General features: G+C 35.0%; 1 protein-coding gene and 2 long non-coding RNA genes across 3 annotated transcripts; 2 read left to right on the top strand and 1 right to left on the bottom strand.

The window, feature by feature from the left end:
• The first annotated feature begins 2,420 nt into the window (after window positions 1–2,420).
• Window positions 2,421–20,632, top strand: LOC127943352 (PDZ domain-containing protein GIPC3). The gene is made up of 7 exons (XM_052539742.1): window positions 2,421–2,723; window positions 6,199–6,384; window positions 7,394–7,574; window positions 18,006–18,115; window positions 18,192–18,273; window positions 18,974–19,127; window positions 20,088–20,632. Exons 1-6 carry the CDS (start codon window positions 2,436–2,438, stop codon window positions 19,114–19,116), a joined length of 990 nt encoding a protein of 329 aa, XP_052395702.1. The 5' UTR covers window positions 2,421–2,435; the 3' UTR covers window positions 19,117–19,127; window positions 20,088–20,632.
• On the top strand, window positions 8,311–10,660 carry LOC127943354 (uncharacterized). The gene is made up of 3 exons (XR_008149632.1): window positions 8,311–8,566; window positions 9,328–9,427; window positions 10,200–10,660. It is a non-coding gene; the product is annotated as an uncharacterized LOC127943354 (long non-coding RNA).
• On the bottom strand, window positions 12,648–15,232 carry LOC127943353 (uncharacterized). Its single transcript, XR_008149631.1, has 5 exons — window positions 15,111–15,232; window positions 13,996–14,111; window positions 13,775–13,859; window positions 13,142–13,269; window positions 12,648–13,025 (listed from the first exon to the last, which is right to left on the bottom strand). It is a non-coding gene; the product is annotated as an uncharacterized LOC127943353 (long non-coding RNA).
• Window positions 20,633–21,729: the final 1,097 nt, after the last annotated feature.

The raw sequence follows: 21,729 nt of genomic DNA on the forward strand, positions 1-21,729 counted from the left end.
GAAACCATGTAAATTTGAACAAATAACAACATCTTAATAATAACATTATTATTTTGCTTATTTTTTAATTCAATTATTAATATATAAAGACTACTGTAATTACTTAGTCAAATAAAATATTTATATAATTAATTTTACACTTCACTTTCAAACATTAATCATTAATTAGTATGTGAGCCGAGCAGCATCCAAAATCAAAGTACTTCTGCTGAGATTCTAAAGTATGCTCATAGACACTTTACTACTCCATGAGAACACAGGAGAGGATTTATGAGTGGCGAATCATTTGAATCAGTTCGGGAGTTCACAGCGGGTCAAAGAGGGCTCTCGAATCATTTGATCATTTGAGTCAGTTCGCGAGTTCAAAACGGGTTCGCGAATCATTTGAGTCAGTTCGGCAGTTCTGAGCGTGATCGCGAATCATTTGAATAATCTCGGGAGTTCAAAGCTGGTTCGCGAATCCTTTGAATCAGTTTGGGGATCGCGAATCATTTGAATAATTTCCGGAGTTCAAAGCGGGTTCGCGAATCATTGAATCAGTTCGGGAGTTCGTAGCGGGTTCGCGAATCATTTAAAGTCATTTCGGGAGTTCACAGCGGGTTCGCGAATCATTTGAGTCATTTCGGGAGTTCGAAGCGGGTTCGCGAATCATTTCAGTCCGTTTGGGGATCGCGAATCATATGAATCATTTCGGGAGTTCAAAGCGGGTCCGCGAATCATTTGAGTCAGTTCGTGAACACAAAGACATGACATATCAAAACTTACATTGTCCAGACAGAAGAGATATCAGTTCGGGGGTCAAAGAGGGCTCTCGAATCATTTGAGTCAGTTCGCCAGTTCGGAGCGGGATCGCGAATCATTTGAATAATTTTGGGAGTTCAGAGCGGGTTCGCGAATCATTTGAGTCAGTTTGGGAGTTCAGAGCGGGTTCGCGAATCATTTGAGCCTAAAATGATAATTCTGACCGACCTGCTCCCTTACTGGCGAACATGGCTGGGATTTTGCAGCAATTTGCTGCGTCTGTGGTCAGGGCTTTTCTCCTTTTTATCCGTTCCGTCTCTGCTCCTCCTTTGCATTTATGGCTCCATTTTTTGCGCGATTTTCTAAGATAAAGCCTGCCTCTGGATATAGCCAATTAGGCAGTGCCTCGCTGATGTTTGGTGATGTGGTGGTGTCATTTTCACTCCGCGATCGCCTGATTCGTAGATTCATAAAACCAGTGGTTTTTGCAGTGGTACAGCGGCAGCCGGCAGGCCACTGGGAAATGTCCCGGTGCTCCCGATGGCCAGTCCGCCCCTGCCTGCATGCACCCTTATATGCATAAAACATAGCGGGCGCCATGTGTGTGCAGTGTTTGGAGGAAGAAGTTGACACATTAGCTCATGTTACACTCACCGTCTGAACAGAAGAGACACTGCACATCTATCAGATCCACATGAATCTTCCTCATAGAGACTTCAGTCATGAGCCCAGTTTATTCAGTATAATTATGAGGTTGCAAATACAAATGCAGTTCGTCAAAAATAGACTTTAAATATAATTCCCAGTTGATTTTAAGACTTAATACATTGCTACATATATTAACTACATATTTATAAAAAAAATATCATTTCAGTTGAAAGAAAAGTCATTTTCTCTGCTCTGCAAGTGAATGGGTGCCGTCAGGATGAGAGTGTAAACATAATTCACAAGTAATCCAGTTAATCTTGTGAAACCAAAAACCACGTTTGTAAGAAACAAGGACACCAAGAAGTTTTAAACTTTAAACGGTTGCTTCTGGCTAAAATACGAGTCCATAATCCATTGATAATGTGTTCTGGTCTGAATTAGGTGAGAAATCTGCACCGGATGTTGTGGCTGGGTTTTGATGTGAGAGATAACAGGAGTGTTATTATGGACTCATATTTTAGATCTTAATGTTGGATTTGTTTCAGCTTTTGTCTTCTCCAGATGTTCACTGATGGACTGGAGTGCTGTGGATTACTGTGATGTTTTTATCAGACTCTTAATTCTGATGGCACCCATTCACATCCATTGGTGAGCAAGTGATGCAATGCAACATTTCTCCAAATCTGATGAAGAAACAATCTCATCTACATCTCAGATGGGCCGAGGGCGAGCAGATTTTCCTCAAATGTTCATTTCTGGCTGAACTACTCCTTTAGATCAGCTAAATGTTTGACCAAACACCACATCTCTTTTGTGAAGAGCGTCCCCTCCGCCAGCTCTATAGACAGATGGTCTCCAGGTTCACTTCAGGTGTTCGTCCTGCTCTCCAGTGTCACCCATAAGATCTCTAGCTCAACCGGTTTTGGGTTTCCACTATAAGCAGAGCCAGAAGCCGCTCACCTGTGCAGCGTTGCCTGGCTACCCTCATCTTTAATTTAACACGGCAGGCCCGAGTACAGACGGCCGCTTACGTCTCGCTCTTCACCATGCAGGAGTCCGAGAAGACGATGTGTGACCCAGAGCCCCCGGAGAACGCAGAAGCCATGAGTCCGGACACGCAGGACTCTAAAGGACCGCCGGGGGAAGAGGAGAACCGGGGACCCATCCCGTCGGCGCCGCCGCTGCCCCAGGAGCATACTCCGTGTCCGAGGCCCAAACTGGTGTTTCACACACAGCTCGCACACGGGAGCCCCACGGGACGCATTCACGGCTTCACCAACGTCAAGGAGCTTTACGCCAAGATCGCAGAGGTCTTCAACATCTCCGCTTCTGAGGTACAGTGAGTCTTTGCTACTCTTTTTGGGGGACCAAAGGTAAACGCTTATGGTCTAAAGAGAGATATTTGGTACATTCGTTTCTTGGGAAGTATGTTGGAGTGCTTTTGTTCCTTGTTCTTAAAATCACATTAGTTATCTTGATCATTATGCATATTACCATTTATAATATTATATATATATATATATATATATATATATATATATATATATATATATATATATATATATATATATATATCTGTCACTAAATTATGTTCAAAAAATTTTTTTTTTCATATATGCCTGTGACTAGTTAATAAAAAATCAAGTAAATAAAAGTTACATTTTCCAATATGTCATTGGTTAGAAGTTGTTGTTGTTGTTTTTTTTGGTATATGCCAGTGGCTAGTAAACAATAAATACTTGAATTCAACACATTAATTATTAAAAATAAAAATGCTAAATGTTTGTAAATGTTTTAAATATAATATATATATATATATATATATATATATATATATATATATATATATATATATATATATATATATATATATATATATATATATATATATATTATTTAGTTTTTTAAACAAACATACCAAAATGTTTTCTCAAATACCTGAGAACTTACCTGAACTTTCTGGAAAGTATATTTTTAGTATTTAAAAAAGTCAAAATACGTTAAGTTTAAACTATTCATAAAAACTACTATTTATCAGTGGTAGACAGTAACGGAGTAGCTTTACTTCGTTACTGTACTTAAGTACATTTTTCAAGTATATGTACTTTACTGAAGTAGTTTTATTTTGAGTAACTTTTACTTTTACTTCACTACATTCCAAAGCATAAGATCGTACTTTTAACTTCACTACATTTCATAAAACATATCGTTACTCCCTATAATATATCACGTGCTCCGACACGCAGAAGCGGTGTCTGATTCATCATGAACGAACTGAGTCTTTTCAAAATAAACCTTTAAATTGGATCGCGAATCGCACCAAACGATTCGTTTACGAATTAGAATGATCCGATTGCAGCTGTTCTGGAGTCGACCACTCACTGATTCAAATGAACCGTTTAGTGCGAGTCTACAGAAGTAAGAACCGTGAGATCTTGTGAGCGCGTGCGTCTGATGTTGCTAAAAGTAAGTTATTAATGTCGGAATTTAGGATTAACTATTGTAACTGAAAATCATATTTTTTATTATTTATTTTATATATTTTATTTTGATAATTTAGAATTATTACTGAAATACAACCTTTTTTTGTTTCAAACAGTTCATTGAACAATAATAAATGAAGTACCTGAAGCTGACAATGAAGTAAATGTATAATAATTAGCAAAGATGATTAATTTAGCGCGTGTGAGGGGCGGAGACGCGCCGCGGAGCGTCAGAGGCGCTTGAGGACCAAACACAGCAGAGCGGTAGGAAACTTCACTCCTCTTATTATTTCTCTTTTACTATAGCGATTTATTTTTAGATACGTGATCTGAGTCTTTTATAGAGTTGTAGAGTTAGAGTTATTAGAGAAATAGAATTATTCTTTACATTCTTTAGTCGAAGTTTTCAGATCGGCAATTCGGATCCTGTTCGCGACTCTGTTGATTCAGATCGGGACTTCGGAGCCTGTTCGCGACTCCGTTGATTCAGATCGGCACTTCGGAGCCTGTTCGCGACTCGGTTGATTCAGATCGAGACTTCAGAGCCTGTTCGCGACTCGGTTGATTCAGATCGGGACTTCTGGACTTCGGAACATGTTCGCGACTCGGTTGATTCAGATCGGCACTTCGGAGCCTGTTCGCGACTCGGTTGATTCAGATCGGCACTTCGGAGCCTGTTCGCGACTCGGTTGATTCAGATCGGCACTTCGGAGCCTGTTCGCGACTCAGTTGGTTCAGATTGGGACTTCAGAGCATGTTTGATTTTTTTTTTTTAATTCAGATCTCGAAGCAGGAAGTGTTTGTCAAACAGTTAATTGGTGATAAATGAATATTTGGACTTGAGGCTTTTTTTTTTTAGACGAGTAACGTTAGACAGACATGAATGTTTATTCAGAACGGTACTGAAAATAAGTAAATATTGTAGCTGATGCTAAATGTCTAGCAGGCTTGCTGGTGCTAACTTGAGGTAATTTTTATAAATAATGTCCAAATATTTTTATTCAACCACCTGTATATATATATATATATATATATATATATATATATATATATATATATATATATATATATATATAGGTGGTTATCTATATAGATAGATAGATAGATAGATAGATAGATAGATAGATAGATAGATAGATAGATAGATAGATAGATAGATATAGATATATAGATTACATCTGGGGAGAAAAGAAAGGATGTGATGTTCAGAACATGGTAACTGCAGTAATTATCAAAGAGGGGAAGAGATGCACCCCGTTTGGCCAGGGGTGTTTTTACACCGCAGACAAGGTTTGAGAAGGAAAAAAATCATTAAGAAAATATAATTATATTTTCCTTAAGATGTTCTTCCTAACTGCAGGCCTTATTATCTTGTCATATATAACTGTGGTGTTCTGTAAAACCACAAACTTTAAAATACTTTTTTCTTACTGGTGAAGATCAGATTATCATCTCTGTTTTCTCTCAGGTACATCACAGTTTAAGCTTCACAGTGAACATTACTCTCGTAAGCGTAGTCCATATCAACAACAAAAATATATCTTGACTCCATATAGTGGTTATTTTGGAAAAAGGTATTTTGAGCAGTAGGATTATATATATAAAAAAGTGCTAATATAAAATTAAATTAGCCTATATAAAATTGCAAACATCTATCTTTCAGTACTTTTTTACTTAAGTACATACAAAATTGAGTACTTTTGTACTTTCACTTGAGTAAAATTGAAAAAGGAGTACTTTTACTTTTACTGGAGTAATATTTTATTATTCGTATCTGTACTTTTACTCAAGTACTTGATTTGTGTACTTCGTCCACCACTGCTATTTATTAACAAAAAACACTTAACCATAAAAATCACAGACTTTAGGATAAAATGTCCTTCAGGAACTTGTTATCAGGGTCAAGGCGGGAAAAAAATATGTTTTTATCTCAAACTGAACAGTATGAAAAAGTTAAAATGATCACGTGAACAGTTAAGCGTTAAAACCTTACTTACATTTATTTGTGTCTAGTAAACAAATCTTTTAATGGAAATTAACAAGGAGACTCGCGCCTGAATGCTAGCAAACAGGAGTGTTAGCGTCTGTGAACATTGTAATACGAATACAAATAAAGTTTGTCTTCGTATGTCAACGTAGAACGATGCTAACTCCATATTGACACACAATATTCGTTATATTGGAGAGTTACCGTGAAAGTACTAGTTAACCGCCACAGCTCCATCTAGCGTGTGTGGTGCGCGTGACTGGGGCCACGCACGCGCGCGCGCTCACGATGGAAAAAGCCGTTAACGGTTCTGCTCTGGTGTCTGCTTTTTCTCTCAAGATCCTCTTCTGCACGCTGAACTCGCACAAGGTGGACATGCAGAAGCTGCTGGGCGGTCAGATCGGTCTGGAGGACTTCATCTTCGCGCACGTGCGGGGTGAAACCAAAGAGGTGGAGGTCGTCAAAACCGAGGACGCCCTCGGCTTGACCATCACCGACAACGGCGCGGGATTCGCCTTCATCAAAGTGCGTTGACCAGAGTAACCATGGCAACCGGCTAACGGTCTCCTGAAAAACTAGTGTGGAGAAGAGTAACATTTGAACTCCCGCGAAAAAACAAACAATAAAAGCAAAACAAAAGAATGAATGAATGAAATAACTTTGGACATTTTTGGAATAATTACGACCAGTTTGGTACAATTAAGAATTTGACTCTTTAGAATGGAAATAGAACAAAAAAAAAAAAAAAAGAAATAATGAAATTAATTAATTAATTAATCAATAATACTTTTGGAATAATTTTGTATGGAATATTGAAAATCTTACCTTTTGATCCCTCCATAATACAATAAATAAATAATAAAAAATGTGAGTCTCCAAAATGGGAAAAAAATAAATAAAAACATAAATAAATCAGTCAATAATAATGTTGTAATATTTTGGGGGGAATATTGAGTCTTAACATTTGAGCACCCAAAAAAACATTTGGGTATAATTACGGACCAGTTTTAGAAAAAAGTTTAGAATATTGAGTATCTTAATCTGAGCTCCTAAAAAATAAATAAATAAATAAAAAGGACAAAAAATAATAATACAATTTAAATTATATAAATATATTTAATGAAATAAAATAAAATAGAAAAAATAAGAGAATGCATGATTGAATGAATGAAATGAGTTTGGGGTAAGTTTGGGAATGTTAAAAATTTAAATAAAAAAAAGGGGGGGGGGGGGTAAGTTAAATTGCATTTCATTTTGCAATGAAACGTTACTTCTGCAGGGAACTTAAACTATATAAATACATATACAATAACAAAAGAAGAAGAAAAATAAAACAAAGCAGTTAAAAATACAATGAAATTATAAAATAGTTACAAGCATTTCAGAAAAAGTCTATTTAAATGTAAAACAAAATAAAAAAACAAAAATACACCAGAATTGATAGAATATCTCTATTTTATATTATTTTATTATGTTTTACATGATTATGCAATATATGTTTGCATATATTATACTATCATTTGTTATGTTTAAGAGGATAAAGGAAGGCAGCACCATCGACCGACTAAAGACGGTGTGTGTCGGCGATCACATCGAGGCTGTTAATGACCAGAGCATTGTGGGATGTCGGCATTATGAAGTGGCGAAGATGCTGAAGGAGCAGCTGAGAGGAACACCGTTCACCCTGCGTCTGGTCGAGCCCAAGAAAGCCTTCGGTAAGTCAAACAAACACATCTAACGCTTCGTCAGAAGATCCACAGCTAATGCCAAACATCTCAGACACATATCAACTCAGACTGGAGCTTATGTTTAGGAGAACAGCGCCATCGTGTGTTCACACTATATATTAGAGTAGCATGCTAATGAAAAATTATAATAACAATATATTATTTTATTTTATTATGTGATTAAAATAATTATTTTATTAAACCATTGCACATGTATTCATTTAAAAATGTACCATATAAAACACAATTATATATATTTACGTTTAAAACATTTCATGTATGTAGTATGTTAATCATTGTTTTGTTAGCTGTAAACATATTTATTTACAGAATATTATTTAAATATTTACACACACATACACACATCTCATTAAAATATTTACACACAGTATGAAAAGTTAAGAAACTAATTTAAAACAAATTGTAGTGGTCATATATTGAAGAGTGGAGCGCCACCGTGTGGTCAAACAATGGAAAATAAATGTAATTAAAATTAGCAAAATGCGTTTAAAAATATAAATATACGTTTTTTTTTTTTAAGAAATATGGGATTTGAGTCATGTCATAGTCATTTTGGCTTAAACAGCAGGAATAAAACATAAAATAATATTAGATTAATAAAATCAAAATGCTGTGATTAAATGAAAAATGTATTTTGAATCTCTTGACCACAAATATATATTTAATAATAAATGCATTTACATATTTATTGTTATGAGAAGTATCAACCCATTCTCACTCCAAAGGCGTCAAAAACCGAAGCATGGTCAAGCGCCCCTAGCGTCACTTTTATGACGCCAAATGTGCCTCTCGGCGTCGAATATCGAAGCACTACGACCTTCATTGCTTTCAATGGGAAACTTTTGGCGTCAGAATTCGACACGAGGACATGAGATGTTTATCGCTATGAAATCACGTTCAAGAAGTCTCATTCAGCACACATCGCGATACTTGCTATCAGTGACAGTTCCACAGTTTGGGTGAGTAGTCGTATATACGCTCTTTTAATGCCTTTTATAAAATGTATTCTGTCTTATTTATTAATCAAATTAGTGCCATATGTTTAATCGCTGTATTATATCGGTCATCCGCGGCTGTCTTTGAGTTTCATTGCGTTTAAATAAATGAACACAGCTGCTAATTAGTCTGATTAAACTCTATCTGTCACGTGACGTGCCATAGACCTTCGATCCGTTTTATATTATTATTAATTTCAGGATCAATGATGTAAGTTGTATTTGTAGTAAAATCATGGTAATCACGACACTTACAATAGTAATAAATGAAATGTGAAGTTAAAACACAGTAAACAGGACATTAGTAACTGTAACTGTAGTTTTACTATGGTATATTAATAATCAATACAACAATACAATAATCACCAAACCAGCTATGTTTGTATCACTGTAATGTTAGTTTTTTTATGTGCTTTTATATGACAGATATCACACTAATCATATTTTCTGTACCATGCTTTTAATACCTTTTAATGTAAATCCCAAAAAAAATAAAAATCCAATTAAAAATAAATAATAAAACATGCATTTTTCCATCTTGCAGTTCTTTCATATCAGTTTATATATATATATATATATATATATATATATATATATATATATATATATATATATATATATATGTATATATATAAATATTTTGCTCACAGATCATTATTAACATTCTGTATATAATTCAATTTTATTTACTCTCCCCTTTTTATTATTTTTATTTTTATTTTTAGCTGAAAAGACATAAAGGCAGTCAGCCCAGTGGTGTTTCTGGAGAGGGATTCCTTCAGAAATGGAGAAGACAGAAAGCTGCGGAGGCAGATATTTGCAGCAGTAAGTCTGTGATAGTTTGTCTCTTTTATCAAAAATTCCTGCTGTTATAATTTGTACAGCATTTGTTTTTTCTTAAACTGTTGCACTGTCCAAATACACACACTTGCCATCTTTGCACTTGACCACTTGATTACTTATTTGAAGTCTTTCCTGTATTTGGCCTAGTGTTCGAGTGAGCATGATGACCACAAGTGTGTGTCGAACTTTTCGTGACCTGATGACTGTGTTTCCCAATCCTGATCCTGGAGAACCCCAGCACTGCACGGTTTTGGCGTCTCTCTTATCTGCCTTGGAGTCTTCACTGATGAGCTGATGAGTTGAATCAGGTGTGTTTGATCAGGGAGACATCTCAAATGTGCAGTGTTGGGGTTCTCCAGGACCAGGATTGGGAGCCACTGCCTTATGGGACACTTATGTGTTTACAGAGATTTTTAATAACTAATTATCAATATTTCACATACTGTACATTGGACAGCTTCCCATGACCTCTTGTGAGATCTCGGCAAAAAGTCTGACGATTTATTCCAAAACATGATGCATGATGGGATACACTAAGCTTTGTATAGCGCTCCGGAGCAGTATTGGAGAGGTTTAGTGTGTGTTAAGGACGCTGTGCTTTGGCATTATTAAGACCGGGGACAGTCTCGTTCACACACTGTCACGTACACACACTCTCAAGTTTTTACAGAGGCTGCTTTTATGGTCTAAACAAAACACAGTGTAATGTATAAGTTGAATGTAATTTAATATTTCCTTCCTTTCTGTCTTACAGGATTGTTTGAGGATAACGCTGTAGCTCCATCATGCACAAGGACTCACCTCGTTAACTCTTTATCCCCCGCACACACAGAAATGGTCCCTGGATCAGTGATTAGACTTTGCAGTGGTTTGATTTTTGCAGAAGATGTAACTTTGTTTTAATTATAAGCTCATAATGAATACATTACAGAACCAGTGATGAAAACAATAGTTAAAAAAAGCGCTCCATATTAAAAATATATTGCACACTTGACATGCATGTCTTCATGGTGTTTTTTTGTGAGTTTGAAACATTTACATTGTGTTGTATAACATTTTGGTCACAACACTTTTCCAGTGTTCTCTGAAAGACATACTGTATTTACTGTTTTGTTTTTTAATAAAAGCATTTTCATTTGCATACTGAAAATAGTTAATGTTTACAACATAACTGCCTTTTTATTCTTTATGGTGGCAAAAACGAGCTTGGTGACAGAGGACGCAGTGTAGTAATTTGGGCATGTTGTCTTTAAATGAGTTTGACATATCAATAAATAATGGAAGATCCTTACAAAAATATGCATGTTTATTATGCTTTATGTATTTATTTGTTCATTCATTCATTCATTTATAATTTCAGTTTTTATTCCTAGAGTTCAAATGGTAGAGAATGGTAAATCACAGAAACACAAATGTGAACAATTTTAACTTTAAAACACAATGTAATATACAATGTAAATTTTAGAAGCACATCATTTGATTAGTAAATATATTTGTCTTTGGTCAAAAAAAAAAATACAAATCTTAAAAATGTGTCTTATATTTATTATAGAGGAATCTGTCTGTTGGATACAACTGTGACTGCTGGGCATGTGCACATCAATATTGCCCAATGTTTGTCAAGCTGAACAACGGAGGAAGGTGAAGACGTTAATAAAACCGAATCTAATAAGTAGCAAGCTTAATCTATTGTTAACCGAATCTATCCCTTCAGCCGAAAAACGAAAGACGTCGGTCATACATGGATAAGGAAGTGTGTCGCTGCTGCTCAGCTTTGATGTCATTGGCTATGAATTTTCAGGACAGCCTGTGGTTGGACTATCTTTTAACCCATATTAAACAGCGCATCATGTAAAAAAGTATGTTTTGTTGCTATCATCACATTAGTAATATATTAAGTCAACAATGAAGTGTTGCTATCTTGACAAAAATGACATCTTTAGCGAGATCCTAATCCTAACCCTAAGCATAACTTCAATGAACTACAAAAAACAGCCCCCTAGTGTTGCCTTTGCATAGATAGAACGACGGAGGCTTGTGGGTAATGTAGTTTAAAACTTTTTATTAACGAAACGAAATAAATTATTTATTTTAAGGAAAACTGGATATCTAAATATGTTTATTGTGCAAACCTCTATGATATATTTGAGAGGCAGGCTGAAATGTGGTATTTTACAGTGAGCAATATTTAAAATGCCTTTATGTCAGCTTTCCATTTATTTCTGAAAACTGAGCTCAACATTATTTTATCAGCATAGCATAAGTAATAATCCTGCCCATTTTCTCTTTGATATGTTAATTGGACTCTGATTTACAGCCATTTGAAATGTACAGTTTTGGGCTCTTCCGGGGGGTGCTACTGGGCCCCTGGGGATAGAAGGGCAGTAAAACCTACATATATGTATTCTACTCATCATGGACAACAAACTGAGCTGAGTCACATTTATATCTGACAGTTTTCACAGTCCTCTGTTTTCTATTCTATTCATCATGACTATTATACCTTTTGACAGGACATTGTGAGGCCATCTGATGAAACATTGAAAAATTAGAAAGAAATGATTTAATAATGAAAATAATAGATTATTTATTTGATTTTTGAAGTATATGGCAAGAAATATAATGGATGAACCTGCAACAACTTGCCTTTATCTATTCCCCACCTGTAAAGCAGTAATCAAGGACAATGTATAAACATTGTGATACTTCACTATTACACAAGGACAAATTCATGCAGTGCTAAGAATATTAATTTATATATATATATAACTATTTAGCAAAAATCAGTGTAAAAATGTCCTCCTCACCCCCGTATCTTGCTCCTCAGGTGCTGGACATCATGTGTGTGCTCTTGGTTTTAATGCAGTACAAGATCCCATTGATCATTCCTGCTACATTCTCAGTTATCCCTCAAGTGTTTGTAACAATAAAGCCCATGGCACCATCTTGTAATGCAGAATAGTTAATCTCGTAACTCCCTTTATTTCACTAAAGAATTTGCATATTTGTTACTAAAATATAAAAAAATTACTTTCTGGTGTACTGATGTCCCAGATGTTATTAATCTGATCAAAAATGTTTATGTCTTAAATAAAAAAATAATCCCAATAATTAATATGTAGTTTTTCCAAGTCTAAAATAAACACATATGAGCCTACCTAGTAAAATTATGTATTTAACAAGAATCTTCAGAACACAATATTCACCATTTTCATTTTATTGAAGCATAGACTATAAAGTTGATAAAGTAGCATCAAGACGAATAAGATTCAATGAAAATAATTATCATCAAAAATACATTAACCTCATATATAAATCAGTTCACACAGATGAGTGATGAAATGTCCTTAAAAGTCACACAGTCCCATCCAGTCAACTGTGATACAGATCATGTGATATATATAAGACATGAGATACTGTTCCAGAAAATAATGATTCCCATCATCACATCTAAACTGGTTTCATCTCCCCATCGTGATCTTCTTCTCTCATGTCTGGAAACAGTTTGTGGTTGATGTCCAGCACTGATGTGGTGTAGCTTCTCTCAGCCAGAGGATCTCTCAGTCCTAAGATCCCAGACCTGAAGTGAAACACACAATCCAGATCAAGTTGTTTAATGGACAGAGAGCTCAGCTTATGTTCTGTGTGATTTTAGCAGGGTGAGTAACTATGAACCTTGTAGTACTGTACACTTACCATTCTTCAAGCTGTTTTAAGATCTTTTGAGAAGCTTTTTCTCTGAAGACAATTTAGCACATCCTCTTCTTTCACTCCTTTCAAGAGCATCACTTGGTCAAAACCCCTCATTTGGCTGATGAGATCATCTGTACAAATTAAAATACTGCAATAAAAATTAAAGAATTAAGAAAAAGTTACAGAGGCAAAGGTCTTGCTCATGAGACTGCATTAGCATGTGTAGTTCTCATAGACTCTAGAATTCATCTATTGTTGCAGTAAATGTGTTTTCTTCCTCTAGAATCTTTCTCCAAAGTTCCTGACTTCTCTCACAAATGTGTTTTAGTCTGTGCAGTGTAAGGCCTGGCTTCAAACCAATCCACTATCAATTCACAATTTATAACATAACATTTAGAAAACAATGAAATAATGTACATTGGTGTTTATATCAACTAAACCAATTTCATGATACTTGTCTACTTTTAAAACAGGTGGTGTGTTTTTAAAAACATAATATTAAAAATGTCCAGTCACACTTTGCTAACATGCTGTAATTGTAATAGTAAAAAAAGAAATCAAGGCTGACATGACCAGTTCTGTGAGAGATCATCATAAAATGTTGTATAACACAGCATTGCTTCAACACACACATACCAGAGGACTTCTGTTTGTTTGAGCACAAGATGGCCATCTTCATTTCTCATCCTGAGCAAATCATTTCCTTGGTCTTCCTTCTCTTCTGTGAAACAAGATAATCTCTACTTACTCTGTGTGCAAATAATATTGCTCATTAAACATAATTAAGTTAATTTAAAGTAAGATTCAGACCAGAGCATTTGAGGAGTAAATAAAAAAAATATTCTAAACAAATGTACCTGGGAAGAGCTGATCATGGCAAGATTCGCTGAGACTCAGTAATAGCTCTTTTAGTTTTTAGGAAGGTTTGTGAGGGTTGGCTCTTGAGTGAGTTGTTGAGCTTGATATTTTAGACCTGAAAAAGAAGAACAGCATTAGGATTATCTGCAAAAAATCCTGTAAAACAGAAAGAAGGAAATATTATTAATTACGTGCAACTTGTACATTACACCTCTGTAAAGATGCTGTATAATTAAAAGTTAAATGCATCCATTATTGAAAGCAAGTAATTAATAGCAAGCTATAGTCATATGAATTCTTTTGATAGTGTCAGATGAGGCTGTCCTGGGGCTTGTACAATATCATACAAGTGTTAAACTGGATTATTAAGACTGTGATGTGTTTAGGGATCATTTTTAAGACTTTGACCCTGTCCAGATACCCACACTTGCAGTCTTGGCCACTTGAGAGTGTGTGTACGTGACAGTGTGTGAACGAGACGGTCTTAATAATGCCAAAGCACAGCATCCTTAACACACACTAAACCTCTCCAATACTGCTCCGGAGCGCTATACAAAGCTTAGTGTATCCCATCATGCATCATGTTTTGGAATAAATCGTCAGACTTTTTGCCGAGATCTCACAAGAGGTCATGGAAAGCTGTCCAATGTACAGTATGTGAAATATTGATAATTAGTTATTAAAAATCTCTGTAAACACATAAGTGTCCCATAAGGCAGTGGCTCCCAATCCTGGTCCTGGAGAACCCCAACACTGCACATTTGAGATGTCTCCCTGATCAAACACACCTGATTCAACTCATCAGCTCATCAGTGAAGACTCCAAGGCAGATAAGAGAGACGCCAAAACCGTGCAGTGCTGGGGTTCTCCAGGATCAGGATTGGGAAACACAGTCATCAGGTCATGAAAAGTTCGACACACACTTGTGGTTATCATGCTCACTCGAACACTAGGCCAAATACAGGAAAGACTTCAAATAAGTAATCAAGTGGTCAAGTGCAAAGATGGCTCGTGTGGGTATTTGGACAGTGCAACAGTTTAAGAAACAACAAATGCTGTACAAATTATAACAGCAGGAATGTTTGATAAAAGGGACAAACTATCACAGACTTACTGCTGCAAATATCTGCCTCCGCAGCTTTCTGTCTTCTCCATTTCTGAAGGAATCCCTCTCCAGAAACACCACTGGGCTGACTGCCTTTACGTCTTTTCAGCTAAAAATAAAAATAATAAAAAAGGGGAGAGAAAATAAAATTGAATTATATACAGAATGTTAATAATGATCTGTGAGCAAAATATTTATATATATATATATATATATATATATATATATATATATATATATATAAACTGATATGAAAGAACTGCAAGATGGAAAAATGCATGTTTTATTATTTATTTTTAATTGGATTTTTTTTTTTTTTTTTTTGGATTTACATTAAAAGGTATTAAAAGCATGGTACAGAACATATGATTACTGTGATATCTGTCATATAAAAGCACATAAAAAAACTAACATTACAGTGATACAAACATAGCTGGTTTGGTGATTATTGTATTGTTGTATTGATTATTAATATACTATAGTAAAACTACAGTTACAGTTACTAATGTCCTGTTTACTGTGTTTTAACTTCACATTTCATTTATTACTATTGTAAGTGTCGTGATTACCATGATTTTACTACAAATACAACTTACATCATTGATCCTGAAATTAATAATAATATAAAACGGATCGAAGGTCTATGGCACGTCACGTGACAGATAGAGTTTAATCAGACTAATTAGCAGCTGTGTTCATTTATTTAAACGCAATGAAACTCAAAGACAGCCGCGGATGACCGATATAATACAGCGATTAAACATATGGCACTAATTTGATTAATAAATAAGACAGAATACATTTTATAAAAGGCATTAAAAGAGCGTATATACGACTACTCACCCAAACTGTGGAACTGTCACTGATAGCAAGTATCGCGATGTGTGCTGAATGAGACTTCTTGAACGTGATTTCATAGCGATAAACATCTCATGTCCTCGTGTCGAATTCTGACGCCAAAAGTTTCCCATTGAAAGCAATGAAGGTCGTAGTGCTTCGATATTCGACGCCGAGAGGCACATTTGGCGTCATAAAAGTGACGCTAGGGGCGCTTGACCATGCTTCGGTTTTTGACGCCTTTGGAGTGAGAATGGGTTGGAAGTATACTACCATTTCAAATCATTTACATTCTATGTGTATTATATAGGCTATAGATTATATTGGATGTACTATATGTAGCATATTATTAACATTATTTTATAAAAAAAAATGTATTTTATATACAAGTAAAACACAGTATAGCTTTCAGAAAGGTTTCAGCAGCTCTTCAACACAAACAGGCTATTAAATGTCATTTACTCAGATTTATACCGTTACATCACAGTGACCTCAAATAACTGTGAACTCTTGAGCCTGAAGAGGACATTTCCTCAAATTGTACTGTAAATAAATTCAGTTTTAAAGACCGACATCGACGGAGACGCGCCATTTATCAAGGAAGCGTTGCAGGGTTTAACAGGAGCTGCTTGAGAAAGCAGGTTTAATGCATTTGAACCGCGTCTTTATGAACTACTAGCCTTCATAAACGAGCTAGTAATTAGCCCTCGCACAGGTCTGAGTAATTACAGACTCAAAGCAGTAAATAGTGATAATTAGCTGAAGCGCGCGCACAGCAGCCTCTGCTGTCGGTGACAGACCATTACTGCCGTTAATAATTGAAAGGCCTTTGATTATCATTATAGCATTAGCTAATTGGATGTTTTCGAGTGATGGATTAGCCTTTGTGAGAGAAGCGCGCGCTCAATCCCCTCACTGTGTTTGTACATAGAAGATCAAAGGAACAAAAATGGCCGCCACTGTCTAATTGCGGCTAATGCAGACCTTAGCAAGCCCCGTCTTGCTAAATAACTAAAAGTAGTGATTCCTGGCTACTCTTCAATATAGCACCACAATAGTTATACTTTAGCTATTAGCTTTGTATAATTAAAGTGATATTGCCTTTTAAAATTGGGTTAGTTGTTGGTAGCTTGTAGCAAAGCTAACTCCTGTTTTAAAGGTTTAGCTTGACTGTAGTTGAACTATTATTGTAAATTAAAAGCATATACAAAATACGGGGAAAACTAAATTAATTAATTACTATATTAACAATTATCATAGTTATGGTTATTATATAACAATAATCAATATACAGTAGAATATAATATATATATTTTTCAAAATACGGGGAAAAATATTTTCTGAAATATATACAAGCATGTGTGTGTATTTATATATACATAATAAATATACACAGCACACATACATATATCCTATATAAACAAAAACTTTTATTTTGGATGCGATTAATCGCAAATAATCATTCGAAAGCACTAATACTAATATAGAAATATACAGAAAAAAAAAATATGTGTTAAGTATATACAAAATATATAACAATAAAAATATAGTAGTTTCGGCCTGTATTATAATTTAAATAAATTATATATATATATATATATATATATATATATATATATATATATATATATAAATGCTGTGCATCAGTAATTCATTATTTTGATTTGTATCATTATTTAATATAATATCATAGTTTGTCTTAGTAAAATTTTGTAATTTGTTTTTGTCATTTTGTTATATTTTGTTCCACATCTATATAGTTTTCATTCCCTTTTATTTCAGTTTTAGTTTTAGTTATTTCAGTACATGAAGTAAAACAAAACAGAAATCGATGAATGAAATGATATATTAGTAAATACCAATGCTTACATTTACTGTAATCCCAAAGCGGATATGAGTCGCATGATTTCTCATAATTTCTTTTCAAAGCCATAACAGGAAACAGGAATTCATCAATCGCTCTCTTGATGATTCAATCTGTTTCTTCCGTTGCACCCACATCACAACAGATGGCGATCTCTAATGCACTGAAGCGATTGAGAGGTTGTTTGTGTTTGTGTCGATCAGATATGATTGGCCAGAGGACGCGGGCACCAAAGTCCAGCGAGGGAAAAATGGTGAGCGGGAAAGAGACGCTGCGGCTGCGCTCCAAAGGATCGGCTACGGTGGAGGAAATCGTGAGTCAGGATGCAAATCCCAGGCCTTTTCAACCTTAATCTTGCTCTCCATCTCCAACCATTTGTCTTTCAACAGCCCAATGAGCTCGAAGACAAGGCCATCGAGAAGATCGACGACCTGTTGGAGAGCTACATGGGGATTCGTGACCCCGAGCTCGGTGAGATTCTTCTGAGATTTGGACGTTACCGTAAAAGGCATTTGCAACTCGAGCAGAACCTCTTCTCTAATTCCCATGAATTCGGTGCATTTCATCACAAGCATTATTGGAAGCATTCCATGGCCTCCTGGGAGCGACTCGTTCCAAAAAAAACCTAATTATAATTAGCTGACAATTGACTCATCCTCAGGTCATCCGAGATGTAGCAGGTTTTAGTTTCTTTGTCAGATTTAGAGAAATGTAGCAATGCTTCACTTGCTCTGAAGTGAATGGGTGCCGTCAGAATGAGAGTCTTATAAAAGCACCACAAGCAATCCACAGCAGTCCATCAGTGAACATCTGGAGAAGACAAAAGATGAATCAAATCTAGCATTAAGACGTTTTTAACTAAAACAGAAATCCATAATAACGCTTCCTCCAGTGAAAAAGTGTTCTGGTCTGAATCAGGAGAGAAATCTGCACAGATCAAGCAGCGTTTAAACAGCTCCGTTTATGGACTTCTTTTTGAGTTAAAAACATCTTAATGCCGGATTTGTTTCAGATTCTGTCTTCTCCAGATGTTCACTGATGGACTGGAGTGCTGTGGATTACTGTGATGTTTTTATCAGACTCTCATTCTGACGGCACCCATTCACATCCATTGCTGAGACACTGATGCAATGCTATTTTTTCGATCTTGTGTCCCAATTGTGTCCAACAGCGACTACCATCGTGGAGGCCGGGAAGAACAAGAAGAGCCCAGATGATTTCGCCGAGGCGCTCGACTCTGTTCTGGGCGACTTCGGCTTCCCTGACGTTTTTTTAATTGATGTTTGGGAAGCTTTGGAAGACGTGAAGAACTGACGCATTTAGAGGTAATGCCTGACCTAAGATATTTTGAAGGGAAAAAGTTCTTCCTTTTTGTCCTGTAGTAAAATTGTTTACATAAGGATCATTTTTTTACATTAAAATTTTTTGTATTTAAATATAAAAATGTAGGAGTTACATATGTTAGCTTTGCATATATATATATGTCAAATATAAAAAATAAAAATGGTTAAATATAATTAAAATAATATTAATAAATTCATATTTTATATATATATTTTATCTATGCTAGTTTCAAATATTATATATATATATATATATATATATATTACTTATTGTTTTTTTTCTTCTGATCTTTCATTTAACAATTAATTTGCATTGCCTCAAAGTGTGCGGCAGTTATCATAAATCGTAAAAGAAGAATAAAAGTATATTTCGGTAATTATTGCTGTTTATTTCTTTGCTGTAAATAGCAGATTTATTTAATTAAAAATATTAAACTTTTTCAATTACTTAAATAAAATAGCATATAAATATAAGATGAAAAACCTACAAAATAATTTTGAAAACGTAGAAATGTTGTACAACGAAATAACTTGAAAAAAAAAAGTAATAATCCAATATAAAATTATTAAAACAAAAACTGTGCTAAAACTGAAAAGATAAAAAGAAAGGCTAATTTAAAATATTAATAAATACTATACAAGTATGTAAAAAATATAATGAAATATTAACAATTAATATAATTCTTCCAATTTAATTAGTCCTTAAAAATAATTACTCTTGAAAGGCTGTCAATGGAGATGCATGTAAAGTTACGCAATCTACCAGCACACAGAGAACACATAAAGCAGGTCATCTCAGGAGGCGTTTATTTTCGGAAAGCTTTCAAACACAGACACACTTACAGAAAACCATTAGCGGCGTCTTACTTCCTGACGCTGGACAAACTTCATGCTAATGCTATCTCACACCAGCACATGCTTTTCCTCATCTGTGTTTTTCAGAGAACGTAAGACATCTGAGAGAAATTCAGCTTGATTTGTGACATCTGTCATCTGTTTTCATATACACAATCCTCCCAGTTCCCACGCTAATCCTGAAGACCGAAGGACATCATGGTATTAGCGGCTAATCAGCACGCTAATGCAAACATTCAAGTCTGTAGAGCAGTATAAAGTAGGTCAAACTGTATTTCCCACCAATGTATATAGCTAACAAGGGTTTAAAGTGTTTAACATTATTAATTTGACTTTTGGAAGTATTATGATCAAATGTACGTTAGCTTAGCTTAGCCTAGCTTCTGTTTGTTTTGCCGTCTGTTGTGTTATTTATGAATACATCGTGTTACAGGTGAAATGAATGATCTTTTACGATTAATGACAGATCATGTGACACGATTAGCTTGTGTATATAAAATAATCAAATATTTAATCAATTCTATGCACTCATTCAATGTGTATTTGACTTAAAAATATACTACAAAAATGTACGTACCTGTTGTAGAAGATATTTGAATGTGTGTAAAGATTAAAAATATACCACCAAAGGACTTTTTGTGCATTCACAATTAATTCACATTGAAGAGAGCCACCAAAATGGCTCATGAATCTCCTTTAGTCACTGTGAAATCAAAATGACCACCATTTACTTTGTTAAAAACCAGTTTTTGGTCTTAGAGTCCAGAAGTAAAAATCCTATTATTATTATTTTTTAATTTGTTAAACATTAAAGACAAACCTTCTTTGAGCTATGTGATTGTTAATCAATGGTTTATCCACTTTATTTTATATAACTTACCCCCCCCCCCCCCCCAAAAAAAAAAAAGTTTAATGGCAGAATTCCTGGTGAAAAACTACATTACCCATGATTCTGCAGAAAAATTCAACCAATCAGAGAATGGTGACAAAAGCTCTGCCCACTGTGTGAATGATGCAACCTTTCTATGCTCTCAGATGATGTCAATATTGGTTTTATTTATATACACACACACACACACACACACACATTTTAAATGAAATTTAATTAAATTTATGCATTTAGCAGACGCTTTTATCCAAAGCGACTTACAGTGCATTCAGGCTATCAATTTTTACCTATCGTGTGTATATATTTATATATATAAATTCCCAATAAAATGTACGTTATTTTCATACAATGAATATATTTAAACCAATTGTTTTCTATTTTGTCATCGTTTCTAATTTGACACATTCATAATTCGTACTTTCCATCAAATATACTGCTATCTTAGTTTTTTTGTCTGATTTTCAAATACTTTTTTGTTTTCAATCAGAGATTTGGGATTTACATCATAGCTTGTTGGTTTGATTGGGGCTTTTAACTCTTTACTGAAAACTTGAAAAAAACAAAACCGATCCTTCAATCATTGGCCAACTGATAAAAATCAAGCCCCGCCCACTTTTCCACTCTTAAGCTAGTCTTGCTCATGCTTGTTTAGCATTGACATTGGTAGCTGTGAATTGGCTGCAGAATGAGGAAACTGATATTAATCTAGTTTGCGATACTGATCCCTACTTGTTTTCCTGTTAGCCAAGAACACAACCACAAGACAGATCATGATCATGATAGACTGTCACCAAAAACCCTTTGCTTGTAGCCTACTCGTGTTTACACGCTATTGAGAAG

The sequence above is a fragment of the Carassius gibelio genome, chromosome A22 (assembly GCF_023724105.1).
Source record: "Carassius gibelio isolate Cgi1373 ecotype wild population from Czech Republic chromosome A22, carGib1.2-hapl.c, whole genome shotgun sequence".
NCBI lineage: Eukaryota > Metazoa > Chordata > Actinopteri > Cypriniformes > Cyprinidae > Carassius > Carassius gibelio.

Excerpts from the sequence above, each read along its gene's own strand:
- LOC127943352 (XM_052539742.1), top strand. The coding sequence starts at position 2,436 with ATGCAGGAGTCCGAGAAGACGATGTGTGACCCAGAGCCCCCGGAGAAC. Across the intron at positions 2,724-6,198 it reads TCAACATCTCCGCTTCTGAG|ATCCTCTTCTGCACGCTGAA; the intron begins GTACAGTGAGTC and ends TTTTCTCTCAAG. Across the intron at positions 18,116-18,191 it reads CGGCTACGGTGGAGGAAATC|CCCAATGAGCTCGAAGACAA; the intron begins GTGAGTCAGGAT and ends GTCTTTCAACAG.